The 18,475-nt window shown below is 38.6% G+C and overlaps 1 protein-coding gene across 1 annotated transcript in view; it reads left to right on the top strand.

Moving 5' to 3' along the window:
- LOC309548136 (zona pellucida-like domain-containing protein 1) overlaps window positions 1-18,475 on the top strand; it is a gene marked incomplete at both ends in the record, with an annotated part of 74,481 nt that overhangs the window by 13,013 nt on the left and 42,993 nt on the right. The window contains 2 exons of the mRNA XM_082248100.1: window positions 3,508-3,622; window positions 8,016-8,239. Coding sequence (XP_082104226.1) covers window positions 3,508-3,622; window positions 8,016-8,239 — 339 coding nt within the window. The remainder of the gene's footprint in view (window positions 1-3,507; window positions 3,623-8,015; window positions 8,240-18,475) is intronic.

An 18,475-nucleotide genomic window follows, 5' to 3' on the forward strand; every position in this document is an offset into this window, starting at 1 on the left:
ACTTCCATTAACTTGTATTATCGCTGTGGAGTGCTGATATAAGTCCCCTATTCATTGTATCATCTTTAGCGAACATTTATTGTCAGATTAAGAAGCCAGTAGATTATTTAAAGAGGACTTCTGAAGAAACTTACGGAGTTTAAGACAGGAGATTTTAACTTTTATATGCACAATTAGACACGGGGTCCCTTGTGCCAAGGATGTTCTGTCATCAGATACATTCCACCAAAGCCAACTAGTGTATGCATGGAGAATTCAGCATCCAAAAGAAAAAGATTATACATGGTATTCCACCGTGTACGTGACATATACAGTTATTAATTATATGTTTTTAAAAACACTGATTATTAGAGTCCCTGATCAATACCACCATTAAGGTAATCTCTTTATCAGATCACATACCAGTATAGATGAAGATTAATATAGGGGAGGAGAAGAACATTTATGGAAATTGAATGAGACACTAATACAAGATCAGGAGAGTGAAGAGAGGATAAGGACAGAAATAATATATTTTTTTTCCTAATTAATGATCTTATATGTCACAGGCAATCAATTGGGAGACCCACAAGGCTTTTAAAAGGAATATTCTAAAATCTATAGGAACACAGAAGAAAAGGGACTGTAAAAATCGAATAAGGGCATTATTAAAAGAAATATGAGGGTTCTTCAAAAAGTTTTCACACATTTTTATAAGTTTCGCAGCCATGTTCACCACAGCATGACAACTCTTATACTAAACTGCAAGGTCAGCCGATTTGCCACACAGACTAGTCACATGACACTCTCAGACATGACCAGCTTCTACTCCTCCCACCCTCACTGTTTTCAACGAAAAAATAAAAATGCAGAAACTTTTTGAAGACCCCTCATTTATGAACTGGAGCAAAAAGATGGAGAGAAAATAGAACAAGATATGCAACAATTGGTTTTGAAGAGAGATTAATTAGGAACTCTTATGGAAAAGGGGACAAAGTGAGCTTTTAAAAATATGGTGGCTAAGGAAAGATACTGATGGGGGAATAAATCAGGGAAATTCCTGGCAAGGGTATTAAAAGCAAAAAAATTGTCAAACTTTATCGCTAAAATTAAAAATAAGATGGGGGATCTAGTAGTTACAACTGCAGAAATTGCAAAAGTTAAAAAAAAATAATATTACGGTGTGTTTTAATAAACTCAGTAAAGCCAGATGGGTCCCAGGGGACAGATTTCATGAGAATGATAAAGGTACAGTCATATGTGAAGGAAGCATAGTTACTTAAATTAACAGAGGATGTACTAAAATCCCTAGAAAAACCCATAATAGAAGCAGAAGAAGAAAAAGAAGAGGTAGCGATAAAAAAAAACAGAAACAGGGAACAGTCCCAGGTGGGCACTCTAAAGGGTATTATAAGAAATTTAAAGGAATGTTACTACCAAACTTTTGCTTATATATAAACTTGTTGAATAAAGGGGCTGTTATAAGAAAGGAGTCTGCATAGTCTACCATTATTCCTAAGGAGGGACCCTAATTTATGTTCTAGTTAAAGACCGATATAATAATTCAATATAGATATAAAATTATTTGTAAAAGAACTGGCCACCAGCCTAAAGAGACTCAGTGGTTACCTGATGCCTCAGTAGATACATACCCACAAAGTTGGATTTGTCCCTGGAAGAGAAGTGAATGATAATTGTTTGAGATCACTATTGCTGTTACACAAAGTCAGCAGTAGAAGTTTCCCAGATCTGTCTGTCAATTAAAGCAGAAAAGGCATTCGACAGGGTAGACTGGGGATTTATGATAACTACATTGAGGATACTTGGAATCGGTCCAAAGATAAACTACTATTTTACCCTCTCCTTGCTATATTCAAAATTAAAAACATTTTGGATGGAGTGACATTTCAAATATATTAAGCAGAAAAACACTACAAAGGACATGGCATAGCTTTTGTACAACTCATTTTGAGATTTTTAAAAGGCTTGTATATATTTCTTATATTAATTAATCAAGATGCAGTATCTCACAAAAGTGAGTACATCCCTCACATCTTTGTAAATATTTTATTATGACTTTTCATGTGACAACACTGAAGAAATTACACTTTGCTACAATGTAAAGTAGTGAGTGTACAGCTTGTATAACAGTGTAAATTTGCTGTCCCCTCAAAATAACTCAACACACAGACATTAATGTCTAAACCACTGGCAACAAACGTGAGTACACCCCTAAGTGAAAATGTCTAAATTGGGCAAAATTAGCCATTTTCCCTCCCTGGTGTCATGTAACTCGTTAGTGTTACAAGGTCTCAGGTGTAAATGGGGAGCAGGTGTGTTAAATTTAGTGTTATCACTCTCACTCACTGGTCACTGGAAGTTCAACGTGGCACTTCATGGCAAAGAACACTCTGAGGATCTGAAAAAATAATTGTTGCTCTACATAAAGATGGCCAAGGCTTCAAGAAGATTGCCAAGACCCTGAAACTGAGATGCAGCATGGTGGCCAAGACCATTCAGCAGTTTAACAGGATAGGTTCCTCTCAGGACGGCCTGTTAAACTGCTGGATGGGCCCAATTTGGACACTTTCACTTAGGGGTGTATTCGCTGTTATTGCCAGCAGTTTAGACATTAATGACTGTGTGTTGAGTTATTTTCAGGAGACAGCAAATGTACACTGTTATACAAGCTGTACACTCACTACTTTACATTGGAGCAAAGTGTAATGTCTTTAGTGTTGTCACATTAAAAGATATAATAAAATTTTTACAAAAATGTGAGGAGTGTATTCACTTTTGTGAGATACTATAGATCAAGTTCAAAATCAGGGTTGATTTGATAAAGGAATGGAGAATTCTTACTTAGCAAAGTAGAAATGGAATGGATATTTTAGAGAATAAAAAAGTTGTTATCATTGCAATTATCTAATCATGTACAAGCTAAAATCCCTTTTCTAAATTTTCCCTTGCACACGAGTGACTTTATGCAATAAAGTGGTTAAAATGCAACTGGACTGGACATTTATTTATTCTGGGTAACGCAGGAATACTTGAGTGAGCAGGCCTTTGGCCAGCAAAAGTGTGACATAATATGGTGGAGTATCCCTAAACAACAGATAGCTGACTGTTCCATCCAAGACGAAGCAGGGAGGGTTCAAAGTCAGCATGGCGTGAACTGCCAACCAATGAGAGAGACCATTACAAAACTATGAATAAAGATTCTCAGCTAAATCAGCACAACATTCTTTACTAATAAACCATCAGTAGACAGAGCTGTAGAGGTACTACAAAGTTTTGCAGTATGCACCTTTTTTGCCTTGCCTGCATGTTGTGAGAAATGACAATGCAGTTTATTTATTATCAAGTTTATTATTTATTTAGAAATATTGGCCAAATTCATTCATCAGGATGATTTAATCAAAAACATTTTATTCAAGTTTTCTGTGATAAATAATAGTGAAAAAACAAAAAAATGCTAAGTACATATTAAATTTGTTGATTTGTTTTTGTATTCATTATTTCATTTAGGGTTTTCCATCAAAGGGACTGAAACAGACATTCTTTTATATTGTGTTACTTTATCTTACTCATGAATATCAATGTCTTGATGTATCCAGTTGCGGTGACACCTTAAGGGCACCAGGTATGGCTATCAGTATATTTTTTTACCTAAATGTGAAATATTTGTCAACTCCTGTTCTACTGCATGGTCAATGGTGATGCTGGCAGTTAAGAGTTAATGCACCTTTATATTTAACGCTATAGAGATATTATTTGGATCAGCTGCTGTTCAAATTCTGTAAATATGACTTTTATTGTCCCTGTTCCTTCAACTGAGTTCAGTGGACTAACTCGTTGCTTCAGTGAAATAGCTAGACTGTAGGAATTAGCTCCAAATGACTAGAACAGCAGACATTTTCAAATAAAAAATATTTTTTATTGAAAAAAATGACTGGGTTTGAGAAATTGAGTTCTACTGTTGGAAGTGGCTTTGTGTTTATTCTCATAAAGCAGAGATAACTGTGCCACTGAAGGTGTCAGTCTATTACATACAACATTTAAGCTTGTTTAAGCACTTGAGCCTTCACCTGTAAAAAAAACACTTTCACTTACTTCTTGTTATAAACATATCAAATAAAATGCCAGGCCACTATATACATCCATAGAAAGAAATCATTTTGGAATGTAGACACCCCAATGTGATCTTATTTTTTTCCACAATCTTTTGCAAAAGAAGAAACTTGCTAGTATTGAGAAAGTCACTCCATCAAAGACCAACATTTTATTCATAGGAGACAATAGGCAGACCTACCATCCTTGGTTCTATGCTCTGTCCTCCTACCACAGATTCTCACTTCTCCTGCTGGATTCTCTATGTAATAAATCAATAGCAATCTAATCACCAGCGGCTGCATTACAACAGTGGCAGCAGATAGGCCCTTGGCACAAATTTCACTGCCAGTGTCTTTGGAAAAAGAGATCAGATCAGATCACAGTCATGTATGGGTGCACTGGTTGGTCTTGTGTGTTTTTGCAGTGCTCAGAAATACATGTTGACCTCCCTGCAATTTTTTTTACAGTTCAGAGGCACAGAGGTGGGTAAAATGATACAGAGGTTACGAAAATTATATTTGGGCTTTTTTTTCTGCCGTTGAATATGTATGGCTAGATTTAAATCCAATTTTTTAGATAGTTTGAGAATGATACTAAAGACTGAAAAAAATGTTTTACATTAAGACCTTTGGGTGGCCAGATTTATTTATACCCATGTGCATATTACATGACCACTCAGGAAATGCAAGAGTGAGAGTAAAAAAAACTACTGAAAACAATCTAGACTACCCAGTGGTGTATAGGTTAACAAACTGGGTACAAAAAGGGAAGGGATAGAAATGATGGAGACATATGTGAAAAGTAGGACCAACAGTAGGAATTAAACAGTATTGGACATAGATGTCAAGAGGTATTAATGTTTAGAAAGAGGCTGATAAGGGTTCAAAAATAATATGAAAAACAATGGTAAAACAATATAGACAAAGTAGATGCACAGGTCAGATGAATGGAAAGACTCACACAACACTGGAAGCAAAAAGAGTTCAAACTCAGAAATAACCTCATATACCAGAATAATGACTGAAAGCTTGGAATAGGTCTGAAACCTACAGTATCTCACAAAATAAGTACACTCCTCACATTTTTGTAAATATTTTATTCTATCTTTTCATGTGACAATACTGAAGAATTGGCACTTTGCTACAAAGTAAATTATTGATTTTACAGCGTGTATAACAGTGTAAATTTGCTGTCCCCTCAAAATAACTCAACACACAGCCATTACTATCTAAACCACTGGCAACAAAAGTGAGTACACCCCTAAGTGAAAATGTCCAAATTGGACCCAATTAGCCATTTCCCTCCCCGGTGTCATGTGACTTGTTAGTGTTACAAGGCCTCAGGTGTGATTTGGGAGCAGGTGTGTTAAATTTGGCGTTATCGCTCTCACTCTCTCATACTGGTCACTGGAAATTCAACATGGCACCTCAGGGCAAAAAACTCTCTGAGGATGTGAAAAAAATAATTTTTTCTCTACATAAAGATGGCCTAGGCTATAAGAAGATTGCTGAGACCCTGAAACTGAGCTGCAGCATGGTGGCCAAGACCATACAGCAGTTTAACAGGACAGGTTCCACTCAGAACAAGGTTTGCCATGATCGATCACAGAAGTTGAGTGCACATGCTTAGCGTCATATCCAGAGGTTGTCTTTGGGAAATAGACATATAGGTGCTGCCAGCATTGCTGCAGAGGGTGAAGGGGTGGGTTGGGGGGGGGGGTCAGCCTGTCAGTGCTCAGATCCTACGCCGCACACTCCATCAAATTGGTCTGCATGGCTGTCGTACCAGAAGGAAGCCTCTTCTAAAGATGATGCACAAGAAAGTCCGCAAACAGTTTACTGAAGATAAGCAGACTAAGGACATGGATTACTGGAACCATGTCCTGTGGTCTGATGCGAAAACTTATTTGGTCCAAATGGTGCCAAGCGTGTGTGGCGGCAAACAGGTGAGGAGTACAAAGACAAGTCTATCTTGCCTACAATCAAGCATGGTGGTGGGAGTGTCTGCCAGCATTGGGAGCTACAGTTCTTTGAGGGAACCATGAATACCAACATGTACTGTGACATACTGAAGCAGGGCATGATCCCCTCCCTTCGGTATGACAACATGATAACGATCCCAAACACACCTCCAAGATGACCACTTGCCTTGCTAAAGAAGCTGAGGGTAAAGGTAATGGACTGGCTAAGCATGTCTCCAAACCTAAAACTTATTGAGCATCTGTGGGGCATCGTCAAACAGAAGGTGGAGGAGCTCAAGGTCTCTAACATCCACCAGCTTCGTGATGTGGCTATGGAGGAGTGGAAGAAGACTCCAGTGGCAACCTGTGAAGCTCTGGTGAACTCCATACCCAAGAGGGTTAAAGCAGTGCTGGAAAATAATGGTGTCCACACAAAATATTGACACCTTGGGCCCAATTTGGACATTTTAACTCAGGGGTGTACTCACTTTTATTGCCAGCAGATTAGACATTAATGGTCATGTGTTGAGTTTTTTATGAAGGGACAGAAAATTTACACTGTTATGCAAGCTGTACACTCACTACTTTACATTGTAGCAAAGTGTCATTTCTCTAGTGTTGTCACATGAAAAGATATAATAAAATATTTACAAAAATATGAGGGGTGTACTCACTTTTGTGAGATACTGTAACTGGATTGCATTTAGTTTAAAAAAAAAAGCTTATATCTTTTTTTCATGTTTGTGAGGCTGGTATCCTCCAATCTTTTTCAGCCACTACTATCTACATGCACTTGCTCCAGTGTCAACTGCACATTATAGCTCAGGGGCAGCTTCATAATAATGACAATAGTGTATCATGTCTGAGCAATGTGTGTCAGCATGGCTGGTTTTAATGTCCACCAGAGGCACACAGAATACTGTGACAACACAGGGACACACTAAGGAGATAGTTTTCATCTTTAAACAGCACGTTCCAGAACAAGGGCTACCATGTATTATTTTAATAAAAGCTGCATATTTGAAAAGATTAAAAACATGTTAAAACTTATATCAGATTTGAGCAATAGGGTTTAAATCTACTTCAAGTGTAATCTAAGCAATGGTCTGCAATAGGGACGAGCTTTAGGTTTCCGGTTGAACATGAATTCAACCACAACCCAGCTTGTATGCAGTAGGAGTCTGGATATTTTGAGCCCCTCTTATTTTATAAGGGATATCCCCCCCACAGATTCACCAGATTCACACATAAGTAGACAAGATGTGGGCACGAGCCCCTTGACAGCAATAAACCCTTTCTTCTCCCCTCCAGACAGTCCTTTAGCTGGGTCTTTACTCTTGGGGAAAAGACTGACTTAATGACTGACTGTCAATATAGTCACAAATCAGAATCTCTTCCCACAGGCTCTTGATTAAACTCAGAGACTGTTTGTGATGCTCTCAGCACAGAAATCTTAAACAACATGCCATTTTTGTGTTTGTCTTTTCTACTAATTCCGGGATTCCCATAAAAATGTATAAGAGACTCTTAGCCAGCAAGTTTGCACCTCTCCCCTTCCCCTTGTAAGGCACATTATCCTCATGTTGATAGAGATAAGAGTCTCATTCCCACATCCTGTGTTGGGAACCCTTCCCATGCAGAATGGTGATAGATTCAGATTAATCGCAATGAGCGATGTCAGACAGTATTGACCCACTGACATAACAACCCACTACTCTGACAGTGCTACCCAGCTGCTACTCCCTTTGGAAATGACAGCTTACCTGTACCTCTGGAATGTAAACAAAGGGGCCAGGGATCCTAGGTCACATCAAGCTTACATCAAATGCATAAATATGCTTATAACTATTATTATTTTTTTTTTATTTCTGCATGCATTAACTAAAATTATGTTTTGCATACCTTTTTTTTTTAAATATAAAATAACACTTGATTTACCATTTGATTTACATTTTTCTTCCAGAATTTAATGACATCTTTGTGACATGTGGGGCACAGGAAATTGAACTGTCTATTTACCTGTGCCCTGTATACTTTGTTGGGTATAATGAAACTCAGCTTTATATGAATGATATTTTTTCTAACATGGCTTGCCAAGGAAGAGTCGATACATCATCCAGCACAGTTCCTTTACTGACATTTGTTTTTTCAGTCAATGACAGTTCAACCTGTGGCAGTTCATTTCAGGTAAGCCTCAAGTTTACCTTCAGAACATTTCAGAGCAATATTAGCATCACTGCATGTTTTAAAGTATAATTCACTAGAACACTGTAAACAGTACTTGAAGCAAATCATTATTTGTAATCTTTCAGTTGTTCAGCTATTTATTTTAAAAATAAATTAGCTCTAAGAATCATAGGAGTAAGACCAACACAGAAAAAGCTGGCTTGCTTAAAGAGGATCAACCCCCCCCCCCAAGAAAATGGCAATAATCTGTAATAGAGTGAACATTAACAAGTACACTTCTCTATATCCATACTGTCTTTTTTTCTTGTGGTTCTCTTTTCAGGCTGCCACTGTGTCCCTGCTCCCATGCCAAATGTATGTCATTCCATGCATTTGTGAAACAGAGCACATCTTGCACATGTGCTGTACAATATTAGATTATTCTATTTTACAAATAAAAAGCTTTCCCCTGAGATATTGCAAGATCTCCGGGAGATTTTTATTTTTGACTGCACTGCACATGTACAAGATGAAGCAAATTCATCTTGCGCATGCACAGTATAAGAATACTGCAGGATGTAGCAAGAGCTCATATCTTAGGTAAATGATCTTTCTTAACGCACTATTGATGTCACCTTCACTACATTGTTCAATCTGAACTCATGTTTGGCTGAGCCTGGAAGCAAGTTGCCAGATGCTGGCCAATCCACTGCAGGCAAGGCATTCCCAACCCCCCCCCCTCCTATGGACATATTAGGTAGAGATATTAACTGACTATGTCCATGTGTCCATATTAGGCCAAATATGTCACAAGCATCTCTGCCCTTTGTATTGGAGTGATAGTGTTGAACATCAACCTATTTTCTCTAATAAGCGAACTGCAGGGAGACAATCAGTTGGCCTTTGATGTCCTTTAGATGGGTCAATACAAGTCTCTCAAAGTACTTCATGACTACAGACATTAGGGTAACAGGTCTATTTAAATTTTATCCTGTTATCATGGGTTTCTTATGTACAAGAAGGATTAGGGAGTATTTGAAGCATCAGGGGACTTTGCACTGCTCCAGTGATTTGTTAAAGATATGTGGGAAGATGGGTAGCAACTGTTTAGAAAAGACCTTCACATGGTCTTCAACTATGGAATGGCTGAAGATTTCTTAGCTGTAGTTGGTAGAGGATGTAAATGTGGAGTAATCCAACCACATAAACACATTTAGATCATTAGCCAGTGTTATGTTGAGCCTTGAAATAAGCCAATCATGTTTGCATTCGTCTCTATATGTTTACTTCAGAGTATACGCCATATAGATGACCACATATCCTCTAAACAGATATGTGACACAGATTACATTTGGTACAGAGTTTTTATAGGAAATCCAGTACATAAAAGTCAATGACGGGCACAAGCCCAAGTTACAGATTACACAAGGTTTCACAAGATTTCACAAGATTTCACAATACAGTCTAATTACACATAGGGTCATCTCGACCCAACAATGGCGTCGAGTTAAAGGTTAGTCTGACAATTAAAAAAGATCGAATATGTTAAAGGAAATAATAAGGGGCTTTTTCTTGTAAACATCTCTTTCTGGAACGTTATCATTTTTGGCAGAACATTTCATATCCTCTGGGACAACGTGAGACACAGTAATTAAAAATACCAACTAGAATTCTAAGAATTTAGAAGAATATATTCTTTACTATATTGAAGGGGACTCTTTGACTATATAATGATATATAACGATATGCTCTTCATATATTTTCATATCTTGACACCAGCTAATGGTTCTCTGCAATGTGGGGGCATGATTTTCCATATATTGATGTTCTGCAGGCCTCCCCATACCAATACTGGGCCATTTACAGAAAGCATCATTTTTAGTTTGTCAGAATAGACTAGTTATAATGATTCTGCCCCCACTTCTGTAGCCTGCCTCCTTTAATTTTTGCTGTACACCGGGCTGTATGATGTCACAAAGTCAGTAAGTTCATCCAGATCCTTGGAAGAAACACATTTTGCCTCTCTTTGTTTTCTGTCTATATTACATGGTCTGGATGGCGAAGTTGCTTGTTGTCTGGGATAGAATCACTGAGCCTAGTTTTGCTAAAGCATAGTGCAGCCGATCTTGATAAATCCTTATCTTTGTTGTGGAGGAATGGCAGTTCATCATTTTTGTTAGCCATTGAGTGGAGATTTGCAAGGTGTATCATAGGGAGCACTGTCCAAATCCCCTTCTGTCTGCACTTCACCAGGACACTGGCACTCTTTCCCTGACAGCCTCTTGAGCAAGTGCTTTAAGACCCATTGACAGCTGCAGCTTCTCCAGTTAAGATTTCCACAAAATGATTTACTTTGTGGATGAAAACAGGCAAAAAGATTTTGAAGTGAACTGGTGTGTGTTTATTGACCCAAAAAAGAGCTGGAAATTAAAAATACATAGACAAAAACAAACAGCACAAAAGAGCACAACACTTAGGCAACCAACTGTAATGCTTGCTTGAATGCAGCACATGCCAGGGGGCAAGAGCATTAAGGATTTCCCCCCTTGCAAATGACTCTTGTTATAATGTTGAGGGACAAAGGAATTGGCCCTTTCTTGGACATCCCAGTTGCATGCCCAGCTAATGGTTTATGTGGTTACGTTTTTGGAGAATCCCCACACGGTTTTTCTTTTTCTTTTTTTAAAAACTACATTCAAAAGTCCAATGCATCAGATTAAGTTACTGCTGTATATACACTGCTGTATATACACACTTATTATAGAAAAATCAGATCCATGGCCTATTATTCTTTGCCCGTATATGCTGTCACTAAAACTGTCCTTGAAAAGTCATACTGCTCTGTAACACTGCTACGCAGCTTTAAGACATCCCCTAAGCATGTTATTCAAAGGATTTGTCTATTTTTTTTGTTTTTATCATTGATTTTGTATTAGAGTTTCAAAACAATACAGAGTAGAAACAAGTATACAAAATAGAATCTGAGATGATGTACATCTGAGCTCAGCACAACTGGTTCTAGAACATGTTATTGCTTCAATATAGTCATACATAGTTACCAGATTTGTGTATTTTCAATGATGCAAAGACCCTTCAATGATGAAAAGACCCTCTATCAGCACTTTTTTCTTTTATATTTTTGGCAGTGTTTAGCTCCCCATGCCTTTTTTGAACAATAATTTGTCTTGAAAATGGTCAGAACTAGTTGATTAGATGTTGAAGGGAAAATCCTCAGAGAGAGGGAAGATTCAAGAAGTCAGCAAGCAAGTAGTGGGTATAGCAGAAGTGACAAGTTCCTTTGTAATCTGGGTTACGATATCTGCATGCAGTGTCCATTTGCTTAGTGTTGCTGAAGAGAAGGGGATTTGGGCTTGAGCAGCTCACCAGATTCTGAAGTTAGTCCGCACACACAGGAAGCAATGCAGGGTCTGTACAACAGACAGTGGAAGAATGGATGTGGTAGGTCAGTTGAATGTGAACACACCAGTCCAGGTTGGCACCCTTAGCGCGGTCCGCCGATCTCCAGCAGGAGGGACAGAGGATCTTCTAATGCTGCACAGCAATGCAGGTTCACCCATGCAGGGATAGCTATGGCTCACTGGGTCCTGGTAGGCCACAGTCCCAGCAGCTGGATTTCAGTTCTGATGCTCACTGATGGACCCCAGGGAGAAAATAGAGTGGGCCCCCCAAAAAACAGCTCTTTTAATAGCCTTTCCCATAATCCCCCTTTTAATTAGAAGCTTGCTGGGAGATGTAGTCTAAGAGAGACTCCGGAGTTTAGTTATGGCTGAACACAGGACTGCGAAGTCCCACAGTCCTTTGCTTCTTTAGTCAGAAATATGATGCAAGCAGTCTGAGTGCAGCACTGAAGGGAGAAACAGGAACAGTCTGCAGCAATGAAGGTAATGTCCAGTGCATTCCTATCCTTGTAGCCAGCACCTGGCTACATCTTGGAACAAATCAGGAGCATGCTGGTACTTTGCAGGTGCTACATAATTGTATACATGTACACATTATATATATAGGTGTACGCACCCTATTGCATTAGGGTGTGCACCCCAAATTTATTAAAACGCGGATGGTGTTAGTAGGACATTAGACTTGTCAGTAGGGCAGAGGTTAGTGTCAGTGCGGCAGTGGACAGTGTCAGTAGTTTTTTTATTTTATTATTTAATTGTTTTTATTATTTTTTACTATTTTTTTAGCAGCCCCCTTGGAAGGCTTTTGGTGAAATATCTGCAGGGGGAATCTGCACCATACGGGGTGATTAGGGTGTGCCCAGGCACACTCGGCACACCCCCTGCGCACGCCTATGATTATATACTTATTTTCCTAGTGAGCCTTTGTATATTCAAAAATCTTGATGTAGTGCTCACACACGAAGAGGCTGCTGGAAATAGACAGGTCTCGCTTACCTTTATAGAGGCTGCCAGCCCATATACCAACTCCAGAGCCCACCGACAAACACAGGCTCAATTTAGGTGTTCCCTTTTTTTATTGCAGTACTTGAACAGGAGAGAGGGATGAGTGCAGGCATTAGAGGACAGATTCTCTGGCATTCCTTCAGTATCAGCCTTAACCAGTTCAGCTCCAGAGCATTTTTTTTTTCTTTGTTACATACATGTAAAAATCCTAATTTATGGCAATAATATTACATAAACCCCCAGAACATTATATATTTTCTGGAAGAAGAGGCCCTGTAGAATAAAAGGTGACAGTTGTAAATTTTTGTTTCAAGTGATATTTGCGCAACTGTTTATTAAATGCAAATTTTCCAGAAAAATATAATAAAATTAATTTTAGTGCAAAACCTTACCAAATAATACCCATTTTTGGTTAAAACATAAAAGATGAGGTTGCATTGAGTAAATAGATACCTAACACTTTATTTTTTAAAAGTGGCTGCACCCGTGATATCGCCAAAAACTATGGTGCCAAAAAATCACCATAGGTGATGCTTTAAAAGCTCATCAATTTAGAGTTAACTAGGAGCTCCTGTACTAGAATTATTGTTCTCACTCTAACGTTCGCGGCAGTATGTCACATGTGTGGTGCGACCGTGGTTTGCATACATGTATGCACCCTGGGCGCACATTTTGCATTTGCGCAAGTGTAGGGGCAAACAGGGGTTTTGGACATTTTTTTTTAATTCATTTTAATATATTTTAGTATAATTTATTTTTTCCTTTTTAATTTTATTTTTTTATTTATTTTTACATTTCATTTAAAGTTAATAACCTGTGTGATAGCATTGGACAGGTGACAGGTACTCTTTTTGTAGACATTAGGGGTCTAATAGACCCCAGTGTCACCTCTGCCTTTCAACCCATCTAACCAAGCACAGATAAGCCAGGAAAGTGTGCATATGAAACGGGAAGTTACATCACTTCTGGTTTCATTGTTTGCATGTGAGATCGAGGCATGGATTTTGCAGTCTCTCTCCCCTCGCCAACAGATGTGCTTCTGGGCGTTGGTAAGCACGGGACAGGACTTAGGTGATCTGGGTGGAAGTGGATGCAGGTACCTGTCAAAACTAGGTACCTGCTCCCAAAAAAGTTTACAATAAGGAGGAGGAAAGGAGGAAGATAAGCAGAACTTTCCTTTTTAGGTGAAGTTCCACTTTAAGTATTGCTGGAGGTAGAGGGAACAGCCAGCTAATCTGAAAATCTGCAAGAGCAGTCACAGTCCATGTAGCAACCTCAGTAGCCTCACCTTCACAAAACAAGCACCCTCAGAGCTCTAGGCAAGGTCCTTCCAGCTTTCTTCAATACTCTTCAGTAAAAGGCCCTCAGCCAAGCACATGCTGAAGCCTGACAGAAACAGCTCTTAGGTAACACAGACTGCCTCCCAGGGGCAGAGGCCCCAAGGGCCCTCCCAAATATTTATATTCTCCCCAGCCATTGGCCCCTCCCAGGGGTTGGCTGAGAACAGATAAATATTCATAAGCCAGTGCCTAACCTTCTTACTCTATTTCTGGAAACTTTTTGCAGAGGTAGACAGGTGCAATCAACCACCAGGCTTAGGGAGACCTGACCAGACCTAGAAAATAAATTGCCATTCAGCTGAGTACAGCAAAGCCAAAAACTACATTTATCCAGCCTAAGGTAGGGCTCTACATCTATGTTCAGTATCTCACAATATGCCTTTTCATTTGTCACCCAGATTAGGATCATCTCTTGCACCAAGGGGGAAGTTCGACCCTCAAAATAACTCACATTTAAAAGGTAGCAGAGGCACTTGAAAACTCCCAGCATGTTCCCAATTTGTTCCTCAATGTCAATTAGTGATGCATCGACCCAGTAGGCCAGCTTAAACATGCATTTAGTACGGAAGATGTAGATTAACTCCTCTTTGCATTAAATTGATAGTGTTTATAGTTGGACACATCATATCACAGAAGTTTGCCTATTATCTGTAGACATCAACTTTATAAATGTGGATTTATAGTACACAAACTTTGTTTTTATATATGGAATAATTATAACAGAATTAAATGCATTTGTATATACAAATGATTACGATTCCATTGTCATCGAAATCTAAATTATATGTTTTACTGGATCAATCATTTTTTGAGGCATAAAGTATACAAAGCAACATTTCCAAATACATATTTGCCTTAAGGCAACGCTTTGCAAGGAGATCTTTGAGGGGTGTCATACCAGGTCACAGCTTCATGTTATTCTGTTTGTATGATTGAGCATATGATTGAATTGTAAATGTTGAGAAACAGATATATATGAAGATCTGGACTTTCAACAAAAGAGTTTATATATATATATATATATATATATATATATACACATACTATATATATATATATATATATATATATATATACATACACATACTATATATATATAGCTGGAGCATGCCCCCCTCTATTCCCACCCACTCCTTTTCCTGCTGGCGAAGGGGTCAGATCTGATGCTCCAGGGCCAGAGAGCGCTCTTTTTGTTAATGATAATTATGCTCTTTTTTATCCTCTGTGACTGAAGTCTTCTAAGTAGCTGGCCAGGCTTTTCTAATCAGTGTGCAACTGCTGTCTGTGGGCACTCCTCTCCCTTGAGCTGTGTGCCTGGCTCAAGCTGAAGAAGTGACCTTTCTACCCAGGAAAGTTGACTGTGGATGAAAAGTTTAACAGGCTTTGGAAGCACTTCTAAAAGTGATACTCAAAAAGACAGTTATAAAACAATACTTCTTTTTAACTGGCTCTGTGAGTGACGCTTTATAACTGGCTTTGCAGTACTAACAAAGCCAGTTGTAGAGCATTACTCACAGAGCCAGTTATAAAATATTACTCACAGAGCCAGTTATAAAACATTATCGAGCGAATTATAGAGAAGTTTTGCTTAATAACTGGCTTTGTGAGTAATGCTTTATAACTGGCTTTTTTCAGTTGTCACAAAGCCAGTTATTAGACAGTATTCACAAAGCCAGTTACTAAGCTATACTCACAGAACCAATTATAAAGGAGTTTTGCTTAATAACTGGCTTTGTGAGTACTCCATTATATCTGGCTTTATGAGTCATGCTTTATAACAGACTTTGTAACCACTACTTTAGAAGCTTTAAAAGGGAACTGCACTTTATATCAGGGCTTGGTAACTTGTTTTCTAAAGTAGTAGCTCCCAAACCCTGTTCGAAGGCTACATTCACACATGCATTTAGGCACAATGCAAATGGCAGGGGCAGGAATCTGCTGATTCCTCGTGCTGTATTTGACACCTAAAAGTGGCTAGCTGCGTTGCCTTTCGTGTGTTCCGAAGGTGCAGGAATTGGGGCTGATCTGAGGTGTGAAGGTGCATAGCTCAGTTGATTTCTTACTATTATTCAAGTGGTTTACAGCATTTACTTTATAAAGATTCCTTTTCATGTGAAGTTGACGTTTTTTTTAATGTATTTGGCACTCTCAATTTCTTTGAAAACATTTTTTGGCACACTATTCCCAAAAGGTTGCCTATCCGTGGCTTAGAGCAACCCACATCTTGTGTTGCTTTTTACTATTTTCAGGACTCCACCATCAAAACAGGAGTTAAAGTAAGACAAAAAACTGCACCATATGGCAGCTCTGACCTAAATTGGCCTCAATCTTTCAGATTAAACTAAAAAAGGTACGATAATCTAATCCACGCATCCTGGAACCCCCGAATCCTGTTACCAACTGTCCACGCGAACATTCATTCCATCCCCCACCCCCTCCCCCCATCTCCCTGGGCTGCAAAGTCTAACTAAAATGCCCAGACCCAATTTTTTTTCCCGGTCCAGGCCTGTTAATATATGAACTATTTTTCCAAAAGTATTGGGACACCTGCCTTTACACGCACATGAACTTTAATGGCATCCCATTCTTAGTCCGTAGGGTTCAGTATTGAGTAGGCCCACTCTTTGCACCTATAACAGCTTCAACTCTTCTAGGAAGGCTGTGCACAAGTTTTAGGAGTGTGTCTATGGGAATGTTTGACCATTCTTCCAGAAGCGCATTTGTGAGGTCACGCACTGATGTGAATGAGAAGGCCTGGCCCGCAGTCTCCGCTCTAATTATCCAAGGTTTTTCATTGGGTTCTATTGGGTTGAGGTCAGGACTCTGTGTAGGCCAGTCAAGTTCCTCCACCCCGAACTCGCTCATCCATGTCTTTATGGACCTTGTTTGTGCACTAGTGTGCAGTCATGTTGGAACAGGAAGGGGCCATCCCCAAACTGTTTCCACATATTTGAGAGCATGAAATTGTCCAAAATATCTTGGTATACTGACGCCTTAAGAGTTTGCTTCACTGGAACTAAGGGCACAAAGAAAGGTAGATAAAGACAAGGATGAGCAAGTTTGGGGTGGAAGAACTTGTCTGTCCTGACCTCAACCCAAGAGAACACCTTTGGGATGAATTAGAGAAGAGGCTGCGAACCAGGCCTTCTCATCCACATCAGCGTCTGACCTCATAAATGCGCTTCTCGAAGAATGGTTAAACATTCCCATAGACACCAAAAGGGAGAGATGCTGCTGGTAAACAGTAAGCATAAAAAAACTTGAGAGGATAATCAATCGTCGGTCACTCCACCATGTGGGCATGGGTCAGCATACCAAAGGAACAAAATATATATGAGGTCAGACCTAAACACTTTCAATTTGTATGCAATCCAATCAGGCAGGCCCTCCCACTACATAGTGGAAGGTAAATCTAAAGGAAGTCTGCCTACAAAAGTTGTATAGTGTGTATCCAGCTTAAGACTGGGGTGCCATTAAAGTTCATGTGCGTGTAAAGGGAGGTGTCCCAACACTTATGGTAATATCTATCTATCTATCTATCTATCTATCTATCTATCTATCTATCTATCTATCTATCTATCTATCTATCTATCTATCTATCTATCTATCTATCTATCTATCTATCTATCTATCTATCTATCTATCTATCTATCTATCTATCTATCTATCTATCTATCTATCTATCTATCTATCTATCTATCTATCTATCTATCTATCTATCTATCTATCTATCTATCTATCTGTATATATATATACAGTATGTGTGTGTTATATATATATATATATATACAGTGTATATATATGTACATTGAAGATTCATCTTATATTTTAGTCCACTTTACTTTAGTTCAGCTTACTAACTACTAGTTGTTTGCACTTGGGCAATAAGAGATTTGTGAGATCAGTGAATGTGGACTTTGCCAATAATTGTTTCATATTAGCACAGTATCCTATAAACATTTTATTGTGGTTTTAAAACTGTGAAAAGCAGTGTTTTCCAGTTTCATAAAATTCTTCATGTTTTGACAAAACAGACATGTTTTTATAGTCAACATTGCAAGGAAACTTGTGTATAAAAATTGATGATCTTGTTGCGGCCAGTAAAGATTTTATTTGCCCTCTTATTTGTGACATGCATTTCTCCATCCCTCTGACTAAGCTGTTTTTATGCTCTGTATAATTCCGTTTGTTGTGCAAAAAATGATGCTTCAGGGGTACGATTTATCTTAAAAGATCAGCACTGATTTATAAAACATTTTATAGTAACCTGCATAATTAGCTAAGATGAAGTACCTTTGATGATGAGAAATAAAGGGACCACCAACAAGGACAGGGCATGATTGAATAGTAATGATTACATTGCGATCCATTTTTCTATCACCCGTATAATCGCATGGAGATCAGTTGGATCTAAATCAATTCCGTAGACTGAAAAATACTTTTTGTGTATATTCTAGTGACTAATAACATTTTAATTTCACTGGATTGACAAC

This window comes from Pelophylax lessonae (genome assembly GCF_965119305.1).
Source record: "Pelophylax lessonae genome assembly, chromosome: 2".
NCBI classification, from domain to species: domain Eukaryota; kingdom Metazoa; phylum Chordata; class Amphibia; order Anura; family Ranidae; genus Pelophylax; species Pelophylax lessonae.